The sequence below is a fragment of the Archocentrus centrarchus genome, chromosome 9, assembly GCF_007364275.1.
Source record: "Archocentrus centrarchus isolate MPI-CPG fArcCen1 chromosome 9, fArcCen1, whole genome shotgun sequence".
In the NCBI taxonomy this organism is placed as follows: domain Eukaryota; kingdom Metazoa; phylum Chordata; class Actinopteri; order Cichliformes; family Cichlidae; genus Archocentrus; species Archocentrus centrarchus.
This window is the reverse complement of record NC_044354.1, coordinates 27,784,390-27,797,165: the sequence shown is the minus strand read 5'-3', so window position 1 is coordinate 27,797,165 and position 12,776 is coordinate 27,784,390. Positions and strand designations below refer to the sequence as shown.

Genomic DNA, 12,776 nt, shown 5'->3' with positions numbered 1-12,776 from the left:
TAACAGTTTAACATTATGGACTGCCATAGTCATACTGAATCACTAAATGTAGGTTTGTATCAAATACAAATTTAAATTTTTTTTCTCTATTCACCACCATAGTGGTTTTTAAACCAGACAGTCAAGATGTGATTACAAAATCTCATCTTTAATAGATCAAAGGTTTTAAAAAAATCCTGCACAAAATATTGAGGAATTACAGCCATATTCATACATAGCTCCCCATTCTCAGAGGCTCAAAAATAATTTGACAAACTAACATAATTTAAATTAAAAAAAAGTTGTTAATACTTATATGAAGTCCTTTGCAGTCAGCGTCTCCCTAAAGACACTGACATAGACATAGACCCCATGGACATCACCAAATACTGTTTCCTCCTTTAAGATGATGGCCTTTACCTCAGTTGCTGCGCGTTTGTGGGCCTCTCTGCTTATCGGATTTTGCTTTCGTAACTGAAAAGCATGCACTGTTGGGTTAAGATCAAGTGACTGACTTGGCCATTGAAGAATATCCTATTTCATTGCCTTGAGACACACTCAGGTTGATCTTCCAGTATGCTTTGTGTCATTATCCATTTACACTGTAAAGTGCTGTTTGATTAGTTTTGCAGAATTCAGCCAAATCTGAGCAGAGAATATAATCCTGTACACTGTAGAATTCATCCTGCTACTTCTATCAGCAGCCACATTATCAATAAACATTATCAATAAACCCTTTTCCACTGGCAGCCATACTGTACATTGCCTAGTTTGAAATTCATTTCCAAAAAAAGAAATGAATTATACAATAGAAAAAGTGAATGATGAAGTTTTTATTTCTCTGAACTTCTTGTTAGGTAATGCATGGATCGACGCTACTTTGTAAAGCAATATCATATTTTCCCTTTGTTAAACTAGACTTAATAGAGCAGAGAGGTACTTTTAATCAACCATCTAAAAAAAAATCATAGTCAAACCATAAAACACTATTAAAGGAAGATTTACTGTAAGGAGTCCACAACATGACTTAGCTCCAAGCAGCAGCCTTGTAGTGAAAATCTGAAAAATTGGATGATTTAACAAATCCCAAATGATCAGTTACTGAAAAAAAAAACTGAAGTGAAATCAAATTTTATGCAACTTTCTAAAAGTAACTTTACCATCATAATACAATGTTTAAAACTTGAGGAAATTTTATTCAGGCCATTGAGATTGTTAAATTTTGGAATGTTTAACTTTTTAAGAACCAGTATAAACTCTGGCAGGACTTAAAAGACACACATCATTCTTTTGATAACAGCTTGACTGTAACATCTGTGGCTGCCATGTGAATATGGGGTGCCATACCTCTTTCCCTCCTCCTTGTTTCATTTTCATACTAACCCAGTGTAACACATTGCAGCACTTGCTTGTGTTTGCCCGTGTATGTCTACATGATAACAATGTTGACTCCACTGCGTTTCTCCATCTCATCTTCACTGTCTGCGCGTCTTTATTGTTGCAACAAAGACAAAGGTCTTTTCTGCACAACACTCAGGAAAAACTTTTTCAGTAAGCTGACGTCTTTCTTTTGGCTAAGGTGACTTTTTTTTTTTTTTTTTTTTTTTTTTTTTACAGAAAAACCATATTAAAATTACAATTCCATGCTGTAAATTCATAAATTGTGGCTGATACAATTATTTATATCACACAGAGAATCGGTCTTTTATATAGATCTAAAGGAGCTCTTCATAACCTTGTTATTAATGACAACCACAGGTTAAGTAAACTGTGATCATCATGCGGTTGCTTGCTTGTACTCAGCTGGCACTGCACTGTAAACTCACACTGGCCAAAACAGTGATGAAACATATATGACACTGTCCTGATCTGCACTATTATGTTACACTTTTGTTCTGTAGGTCTACAACAACTGGAAGAACATCATATATTGTGTATAACAGAGTATCAGTATAGCAGCTCAAAAACTGACTGTAGAATGTAAATGTCAGGTATAGCTTTGATTAGTGCTATTACATAATTAACAAAAAAATGTGAGAATAGAAGATATGGTTAGCTAACTAGCCGTAACTTAGCTAGGCTACAAGAATCTGGTGAAGGTCAGTTCCTGTTGTTAGTTGATAACATGTTAATCTGGACAACTAAGTTACCAGGTTAGGTTTGGGAGTTTGGATAAATTAGTTAACATTATCCTCTCAAACCAGTCCTTTGCTACAGCACTTGAGTCAACTTGTAAATGTTAGTGTTATGTGAGCATTAGCTAATTCTAACCGAAACACCAGACAGCTGTCGGTCATACTTGATCCCAAAAAATCCACCATCAGCTGATTTATTTGCTTGCTAAAATTGTCAGTAGCAAAATACTTTATGAAGCCTCGATTGTTTTTTGTTTTGTTGTCCTTATATAGAGACCCTATTTGAGTCGGTGATGTGCTGGGAGCTGTTTGTTTTGCTGATGTTCGCAATTACTGCCTACCATTAGTGTTACTCAGTACTGATATCTGAAGAGAGGCACTGACATAAACTGAGGAGTTGAGCTTATACTTTGGATTTTTGTGGAGCATTTGTCTTTAGTCTTTCACACAGAAATGAGTCCACAGGTCGTTAGAGGCAGCTGGGGAATGTCCATAACAAATGTGCAAATCAGAGCTGCATATCTCAGTGTTTTACTTTTATAGCTAAATTCAGTATAATGTTGGGTTCCAAGTCCATTAAATTTAATCTTAGGCTTTAATGAATGATTCTAAGTCTTTCAGCCTCTTTACAAAAAGCTTTTCATGTGACAAAACATGAAAAAAATGTGTTGAATTTTGTTGACTTGTTCAGTGTTGGACAAGAAAAAAAGTGTCAAATTAATATAGCAGAACAGGAGATATGTTTTTGTATTCCCTGCATTTCTCTTCTTTTTGAATCTTTACACCTACATTGCCAACAGTACAGCTCAGCTGCCCACAGTTAAGTTGGAGATTGTTGTAGAGATGTGTTGGGCAGTAGCTAATGTAGCCTTGAACCACTGCCACAGTGGTATTTCTCTTTTTTTAACATTGATCTAGAGTACCTTAAATGACAATTCCCCTGAATGAATCAAACAATGAATTATGTTGCATTTTGGCAATGGAAATGGACACTGAGTGCCTGTCCATTATTTCTATGTCCTATCCCCAGGCCATTATTTGAAGTGCTTTTTGAGAAATATGAGAATTGAAAGAAGCTCTTGTTTTTGTGTGTGTGTGTGTGTGTGTGTGTGTGTGTGTGTGTGTGTGTGTGTGTGTGTGTGTGTGTGTGTGTGTGTGTGTGTGTGTGTGTGTGTGCGCGCGCGCCTTGTGTTTCAGGTATGGACAGCTCCAATGACGTGGCTCTGTACTCGGGCCTTGGAGCCGGCATAATCACCGTTGCAGTCCTTGTGGTGGCTGTCATGCTCTACAGGAGAAATCACAGCGAGTACGGCGTGGACGTTATCGACTCGTCGGCTCTCACTGGGGGTTTCCAGTCTTTCAACTTCAAGAACACCAGACAAGGTAAGAATGAGAGTGCCTTCAGCTGCATGTTGACGTGAGACAGCGACCACAAGGCCAAACAGCAGCATCATCACAGACCTCTCTCACAGGGCCACCCAGGTGATTGATGGCATTTGTTTGCATCAAGCAGAAAGGTGCTCAGCCTACCTATCTATTTAGGATTTATACCTTCATAATCAGTGAAAGAACCAGTCTTTCTATTTTGACAGACCTGCTCCTCTGTTATTGTGAAGTGGGAGATAATCGATCTCTGATAGACACCGCTGCCACCACCCCTCCTACCTGTGGACCACACATTTGACTGTCAGGCAACCAATCTCCTCCATCAGATTACACTGGCCTAAGCCACTGATAGATAAATACGAGGGTACGGAACAGTGAACATCAATTCAATTTTTGTTGCGCCAAGTAATAACCTGTGTTGCTTATGCAACTGCGGCTATCCCAGCCAGCCTTGCTACCAGCATCCATATGACCGTAGCTGACACTTCTGGGTTAGTGGATGTGATAGCCGTGGTGCTGACAGGTGCTCCATCCTCAACGTATTGGTGACGAGTCCCGCCAGGGACCCACAGCTGCCCCACAGCACCTCCAAAGCCTGGGGAACCAGTCAACTCCCCCACCCTTTGTCACGGCATTGAAAAGGTGTGAGGCAAAACAACGGGCCTGTATTCAGCAGGTCATCAATCCTATTTAAATAGGCCAGTTCTCCTCACAGCCTGCCTGCTGTGCCCTCCACCGGCCGCAATCACTCCTTTCCATTTTCCTCTCTATCAAGCCAGGCCAAGACTGCCCATGAAATGTAGAACACCTTCTTCCGCGTCTTTCTTCTTGCAGTACAGCAGTTTGTTTTGGAGGAAGTAGCTGAGGCATTTTATATAAGCCTGCATGTGCCATGATTGCATTGTTAAAGATTTTTCAATCCTTTTTATAAACATAGCAGGAAATTAAATGCTTCATCCAGGATTGAAAGACCTTACAGAGTCTTGTTTAATTGTATCTTGGTAGCATTTTCATGCCCAATAATCACTAGAAAAAAAAAAAATACTTTAAAGAAGTTCTTAAATGCTTTCGGATGGTTCCCTGCTGCCAGAGTGCAGAATGAGTCTTTGGACCTGACCCTGTCTCTCTGCATTACTTCTCCTTCTGAGTGATTTTTAATCAGAAGCCCAATTCCAAACCTATCCCTCAAGGTATTCAACCTGAGGTACATTTCATTAACTTCTCTCATCTCACCACTGCCATTCCATTTTCACTGCGCCATTCTTAAAGATGCACACTCAAGCGATAATCAGATCATTCTCCACTCGACCGGAGGGGAGAAAATTTAGCAGTGATCGAATGTCAGCTGCAGAGGGGTAATGTCCACCGGAGTGCAGCTCTGACCAAGAGCCAGAATATCAGTAAAGCCGCCTGTGGGTTCACTTGAAATGAAAAATGCGTCCTTTTTTTATCCATTTCTTTGGGAACATCATCTTTAGTAGCAATTACCAGGTAATGTTACCCGCATCATATGCACTGGTACTTTATCATTTGGAACGCAGGTGTAAGAGTGGGGAATGATAGAGTATGTTAAATCTGCTGTGATATTAATACAGTATACTGCAGTGGTTTCCGTATGGTGCGCAGAGGCACACTGGTGTGCTGTGAGTGGAATTGTGTTGGAGGATTTTGTAACAATATATTGTAATATATAACTACATATATTATTATAATACGTACTTTACGAACAACTGCTCATGCAGTTGCCATGGGGAGGGTTATGAGTTTGGCACATAACACAATTTATGAAGAGGAAAATTTATAATTTTCTTGTGTTTAACAAAACACAAGTAACCATCGGTGGCTCCGACCCACCACTAGGGCGGTGTATACGCTTTTGTTTTTTGTAAGAGAATGTAAGAGAAAAAAAGATATGCTGTGCGGCACATTTAGTTGTTGGATTGTGGGGGCTGAATCCCAGCTGCTACAGAGCGAGAGGCAGGGTACACCCTGGACAGGCTGACAGTCTCTCACAGGACATGTAGTATAATATAATATTATTTAAAATGTGAAAATTTGAACATAAAGCCTAATAAAAGGAAGTAAATCTGATTTTGTTTATAGCTTTTGCTGGAGAGTTGGTCCAATGTTACTCCTTTCTTACTCTTTGTAAAGGTTTTCTATGACTGAAGTAAAATCCCCTCAATCCATTACTGATCAGATTCAGGGTGGGTGTGGTAGGGGATGAGGGGAAGCCTCAAAATTAATTTAATGATAATCCTGAATGCTGGCAATACAATGTAGTTTATGGAGGCAAAATTGTAGTTTCATTGTGTGGTTGAAGAAATCCTTCGCCGACAGTCTTAATGTATAACATAAAGTTTATTTACAAAAAGACAATGTCAAAACAGGCGCTTTCCTTTGCGACCTGGGAGAGGGTATGTCTCTAATCGCCCTAGCTCCCAGAACATAAGAAGAGACAAAGGTTATATAGTGTAGTGTTGGCAACCCCCACATCCTGCCTTCCATACATGGTTAAGAAACAAACTTCAGCCTCCTAACCTACAGCTAAACATATGGTCATTCCTTATATGGCATGCCAGAGAGCTACAAGGACATTCTATGCATTCCTTCTGGCTTGAGGCCAGACCTTAAAGCTCAGGTTACCCTTCTGCACAAACAATAAAGGCCTAAAAGAAAGAGACCATATATGCATACACATAGAAAGTTTAACAGAACAATACAGACACTACATAAAGTATTTTCTGAATAACCAGGTATAGCTTATTTCCTGCATGTATGTGAGGTCATTCCTTTTTTAGAGAGAGCAACAAAAGGTTACACTCTCTCATACCATTCACTCCTAAAGCAGCCCTGACTCAAGGCCTTAATCCTAAAGGAGAAAACCTATACATAGATGCAGTTTAACACACAATTTAACACAAAGATCGATCAGACACCACAACAACAACAGATATAACTAATCCAAGCTGAACTATAGGAAACTGTAAACACACTTTAAGCATTTTAATATAGCTCATAACTACTATTTACTTAGAGAGCTTCTATAAATCGGTTCTTCACATAAAGCAGTACCTGACAATACCTGAAGCTCCTTCCTCAGTGCCATTAAAAAATATTTACCTCCTTCTCAGTTTATTAGTTTTTTGCATCTCTGTCACACTTAAATCTTTCAGATCATCAAACAAATTTTAATATTAGACAAAGATAACCCGAGCAAATACAAAATGCCATTTTTAAATGATTTCGTTTATTAAGGGAAAAAAGCTATCGAAACCTATTGTACTGTGTGAAAAAGTAATAGCCCCTAAATCTAATAACTGGTTGTGCCACCCTTGGCAGCAAGAACTGCAATCAAGCGTTTGGGATAACTGACAATGAGGAATTTTGGCACACTTTTCTTTACATAATTGTTTTTATTCAGCCAGATTGGAGGGTTTTCCAGCATGAACGGCCTGTTTAAAGTCATGCCAAAGCATCTCAGTTGGATTAAAGTCCGGACTTTGACTAGGCCGCTCTAAAACCTTCATTTTGTTTTTTTCTGCACCCAAGTGTGCTTGAGCTTCAGGGCATGAACTGATGGCTGAACATTCTTGTTCTGGATTTTCTGGTAGAGAGCAAAATTCATGGTTCCATCAATCACAGCAAGTCATCCAAGTCCTAAAGCAGCAAAGCAGCATCATACTACTACCATGTTTGACTGTTGGTATGATGTTCTTTTAATGAAATGCTGTGTCATTTTTTCGCCAGATGTAACAAGATTCAAACCTTCCAAAAAAGTTCAACTTTTGTTTCATCGGTCCACAGAATATTTTCCCCAAAATTTTGGGAATCATCTACATTGCTTTGTGGTTTTCACCTTGGAACTTTTGTCCAGTCTCTCATTGAATCGTAAACACGGACCTTAACTGAGGTGAGGTTTGCTGTTCTTTAGGTGCTGTTCTGGGTTCTTCTGTGACCTCCTAGATGAATCATTGATATGTTATTGGAGTAATTTTTGTAGGCCAGCTACTCCTGGGAAGGATCATTGATGTTCCAAGTTTTCTCCATTTGTGGATAATGACTCTCACCGTGGTTCACTGAAGTCCCAAAACCTTAGAAATGGCTTTGTAAGCCTTCCCAGACTGATAGATGTCAAAGACTTTGTTTCACATCTGTTCTTGAGTTTATTAAGATCTTGGCACGATCTGTTTCTTTTTGAGTTCTTTTGGCCTACTTCACTTTGTCAGGCAGGTTCTATTTAAGTGATTTCTGGATTCAACAGGTCTGGCAGTAATCAGGCCTGGGTGTGACTAGTGAAATTAGGAAGAGGACAAACACTCTGTCATGACACTTAGGATATTGAGGTTTCTCACACGACGCACAAATTGCTTGAAAGTTGTCTCCCATATTGGACGTGACACATTGGTGGCTGCTATGGAAAAAATGTGAATTTTCCAGTGGTTCCTGGAGGTTTCTGGCTCTCGCTGGGTGAAATTGGTAGTAAAGAAGGTGTTGCACCAAAAACCTTCCAGTGATTGCTTTGGTTGCTAGAAGATTGCCATGGTTGGCACTCACTATTAACCCAGTAGTTGTACAGCTTGAAAAAAGTGCAACACAAACCAGAAAGAAAAGTTGTCCCTTACTACTGAAGTTAACATGTTTCAGAAGGTGCAACTTTTACTTTGAAGGCAAACACTCTTTATTTCCAGTTTGCCCTTTTAACATTTTACGTACAGCTCGGAGAGTAGCTGGCCAGTGTTTGTAGACAAGTACATCACTTCCATTCAGACTACTACTGCAGCAATATGCTAGTGACCGAAGCAATTACAAGGTCATTTTTGCCAACCAGTTGGGGAATACACATTTTTCCCTAGCAACAGGTGGTTGCCAGGGGGTCACTGACAGGTCTGTAGGCCTGTGTGACTGGGGCTTTAGCAATCATTTTTCCAGTTACTGCCATCAATCTCAAGCAACCACTTGCAACTGGTCAGGGAATACTGGTACTCATTTTATTGTCATGATTGGAGGTTGCCAGATGGACTCTAGGCCTGGGGTCTTATTCATTTGATCCTACTTTGTCACCGTGATTGTCGTATGTCCTAAAGGACAGACACGTTAATGTCATATGGTTAGTGGTCATGTGTCTGCAAATCCTCTGGAAATGAGACAGGTGGGAACAATTAAGGCTGGGTAGATAGTTAGGCAAAAAGGGGAACTTAACAATGATGAGAAGTGAAACACAATTAAACATATGACATAACATATACCTTTAATGTAAAAAAGCAGGTAAACAAAAGACACATAAGGCAAAAGGGGGAATTAGAAAGTAGGATGATAATAAAACATTATTATTTTTTTTTCGCAAGATCACTGGGAAAGGAGCAGCAGCAGCAGCACAGTTATAAATATATGGCCAAATGGCTGTTTACAGTCTACATTTTATTATTAAAAGCATTCTGTTGAAGAAAAAAACAAGGCATAAAGTAGAGTTTTGAAAGATTGAAAGAAGAGCATCACACCAAGATGCTCATTACAAATCACATAGCCGGTAATTAATGATTTCCCTAAAAATAAAACAACATTAGCCTCCCGCTTTGCACCCCTCGCCTGGCAACAGCTGGGCAGCAAGGACTCAGTGACTTCACTGTTATCTTGGCATGGCTTATCCAGGGACGAGGCTCGTCTGCCAAATCGATGCGGTATGCTCCTTGCTCTGTTTGGCAGTGTCGTCACATCTAATGGCCACAGATGAAGACACCTCCCTCTCACCACCCTCCATAGGCTGCTGCTGGGTCCATGCTGGGAGATGAAGGACTCCCCTCATTTACGGAGCGGTCACACAGATCCTCACGGCCCTCCCTTCTGTCCTTCAGGAGGACAACTGGGTGTCCAGAGGAGCTGACTCCAGCAGATGGATTATGGAGATCAAGCTGTGGGTGTGCTTGGTAATTAAATCTAACGCTCTGACCGTGGCTCAGAGCCCTGGACCTTCTGTCCAGGTTGTGCTCCCTTACCTCTGATGTACCGGCTGCCTGCCCAGGCATGTTGTTTTAATTGCTGCTAGAGTTTCATTGGTCAGCGGCAGAAATTTTCAGGAGATGTGGCCTTTAAACCTGCACTGACCTGGATTAATGTTACCTAGGGACATCCAGGAATTTGTATTCATTCTAAATTTAACTCCTTTTTTTAAATTATTTATTTTATTTTATTTATTTTTTGTGAAATGACAGCTCAATTGAACATAATCTGCTGTACTGAGCTGCAGACAGAGAGCCGTGACAATATTTAATCCTTGCAAACTGAGAAACACATTTTCATTCTCTCTTTTTTAAAAAAATCTTTTTCCCCATTTTCAAGCAGTGAAAACATTTTCATGTTTCTTTTTGCTTTGCTAAATCAAGGAATAAAAAAATACCAGAATGCTACAATCTTGACCTTGTTTAGTTGTATCTGGGACATCATTGAATTTCATTATCCCATGTGAGTGCTGTTTAGGTAGGGCTTTGATTAATTAATTAAATGAGTTCCCTGTATAATACAAGTCCCGTGTGAACAGGGCTTCTAGATGACTGTGTGGCTGTGCTGTCTCTCCATCTCTGTAGGAAATCCATTGCTTCTCAACTCCTCCATGCAGCCTGACTTAACAGTGGGACGGACATACAGCACTCCCCTCTGCTTCCAGGACAGCACAGACAAAGAGCTCTTTGACCCCCTACCAGACATCAAGGTCAAAGTTCAGAGCTCCTTTATGGTTTCACTAGGTGTGGCCGAGCGGGCGGAGTTCCACGCCAAAGCCCCAGCTGAAACCTTCCCCCGAGATCTGAGCCGAGACTACTGCAGCACGATGGACAGACGCAAGAAGGGCTTGCTTACTCTCAATGGGCCTTTCAACTCCTGCAAAGAGCCGCTGAGGACCACCGGCGTGTTTGGTCACCATGGAGGGAGGCTGGTTGTGCCAAACACAGGTGAGCTTCACAGGAAGTAGATGAGCACATGCTCACTGTGTTAGAGTCAAGGTTTGTGTTGATGAAGAGCAGTTCAATGACTGTATACAAACTGGGAACCAAAAACCAGGGGAAAACAAAGCTTCCAGTTATAGCAGTTTATTATAGCACACCTGCTCTTCATCCAACTTATCCAGTTCAGGGTCACAGGGGTCTGGAGCCAATCCCAGCTGACCATAGAGCCAGAGGCAGGGTACACCCTAAAGAGTTCGCCAATTTGTTGCAGGGCAACACAGAGAGACAGACAACCATTCACACTTATGAGCAATTCAGAAACATCAGTTAGCCTAACCCCACTAACTGCATGTCTTTGGACTGTGGGAAGAAGCCAGAATACCCAGTGAGAACCCACATAGACATGGGGAGACCATTCAAACTCTATACATAAAGGCTCTGACCAGATGGTGTATTTGAACCCAGAACAGTGCTAATCATTGCTCCACCATGACCATATATACAAATCAAATACAATAATTCAAGATATTCACACTAATTAATTAAATAAATATATGATCTATAGCTTGTTTTTTTGTTAGGCTTCAGTCGCAACATCCTAGAGACTTGTGGGCAACCCCTTGACGACCTCCAGTAGTTAGGGAAAAATGTGTATTCCCTGACTGATTGGCAAGATGTTGCTGGAGTTTGCTGGCTGTCGCTGGGTGAAATAGATCATGAAGTGGGTGCAGCACAAAAAACTTCTTTGTGATTGCTTTGGTTGTCAGCAGATTGTGGCACTCGGCCATAGTTTGCACAGAAGACACTGACTTGTCTGCAAACATTTGCCATCGAGTGTAGTGAAACTTGAAAAAGTGCAACGCAAACCTGAAACAGAAAATGTTCACCATCAAAGTAAAAGTTGTGTCTTACTAAAACCAACATGTTTGAGAGGTTTTCTGCATTTTTCCCTAGTGACTGTGGTGGTTACCAGGGGGTCACTAACTGATCTTTAGGCTTACGTGACTGAGGTTATTGTTCGTTTCTGGTTTTTAAAACTTTTGCTACATATGCACAGAGAGACAACCCTTCAACAAAATGCTCTATACTTCCAGGCTAGTCAACCATCATCAAGTGCAGGGTAACAGCTAGCATAGCATAAACTGTTTCCATAATGAGAGACTGTAGTAGTCTCTCGTTATACACAGCACTGTTTAGCATTAGGTGCAACCTTGCTGGAGACTCATGCAAAACTATAAAGATCTAATTTCCCATTTTTTTTCTATGCTGTTTATTGTTATCTGTGCATCATGAAAGCAAACCTGTCTTTGTTGCAGTTCATTAAGGTAAACAAAAGAAGTATTTGCTTTAATGAAGGTGGCCAGGTCTGCTTACCAACAGATCAACATCAACAACCAAAATCTTTATTTGCCTTCTGTTAAAATAGAAAATTATTACCATCTCAACTAAACAGTATTCAGAAACCACCGCATAAATATCTGTCACTCAAAACAAATATGCTAGCATGACACCAGAGACGTGAGTGTGAAACACAGCAATAGTAAAAGTCTAACAAACCATCGATTGAAACACAAAATCAGAAACCATAGAGCAGGATTTACAGCTTGCTGCTGACTGCAGTTAAAGACTTCTTAAAGTGCTGTGTTTCTGGTTGTACAAAGCGGCTATGGTGCGTCTCAGAGGTCACTGGCTCACAGAGAGGAAATAAAAGATGTGTCTGTCAGGATAGTCTGACGGATTTATCTCTTCTCCTGACAGTAAAAGCTACTCAGCATTGTCTGGGGTTTCCCAAATATACATCATCTAACATGCCTGTTCATGAGCCAGCCTGCAGTTCCTCTGAGCGAGATAAAAAGTGTACACACCATGCAAGTGTTAATGCCAAGTTCAAACTATACAATGGAAAGTGAGAAGATGTAGAGCAGCGGGTCCAAAAATAGGCATAGGGCAATTGTTTTATCCCACATAGCGTATGGTTGACAGCCACCGAGGCCACATCTTAGACACCTCATGACATTCTAACAAAAAGACAAGCCTGTCAGGATTTATATTTTTACCTTCTCTCGACCTCCTATGACAATCTCCACAATTTGTTTTGTGACATTGACTAATAGGAGCATAGAGTTCTCTGGCTTGCATGGCAAAAAAGAAAGAGACTAAAGAACAGTTTCAACTGCTAGGGCCGCAGTCTCCGAACAGTCAGTATCATACACACCAATTTACACACAGTTATTTTTTCTACATTTTTCTTTTGGGAAGCTGGATCCTGGCCTCTCCCTATTAATGAGCCAAGCCATGAAAGACTCCAAGCTGTGATCAGTCGAAGTCTGCCATG

At 40.6% G+C, this 12,776-nt stretch overlaps 1 protein-coding gene across 1 annotated transcript in view; it reads left to right on the top strand.

Annotated features, from left to right (window-relative positions):
• unc5db (unc-5 netrin receptor Db) overlaps positions 1-12,776 on the top strand; it is a 299,326-nt gene that overhangs the window by 212,331 nt on the left and 74,219 nt on the right. The window contains exons 9-10 of the mRNA XM_030737775.1: positions 3,312-3,497; positions 10,085-10,447. Coding sequence (XP_030593635.1) covers positions 3,312-3,497; positions 10,085-10,447 — 549 coding nt within the window. The remainder of the gene's footprint in view (positions 1-3,311; positions 3,498-10,084; positions 10,448-12,776) is intronic.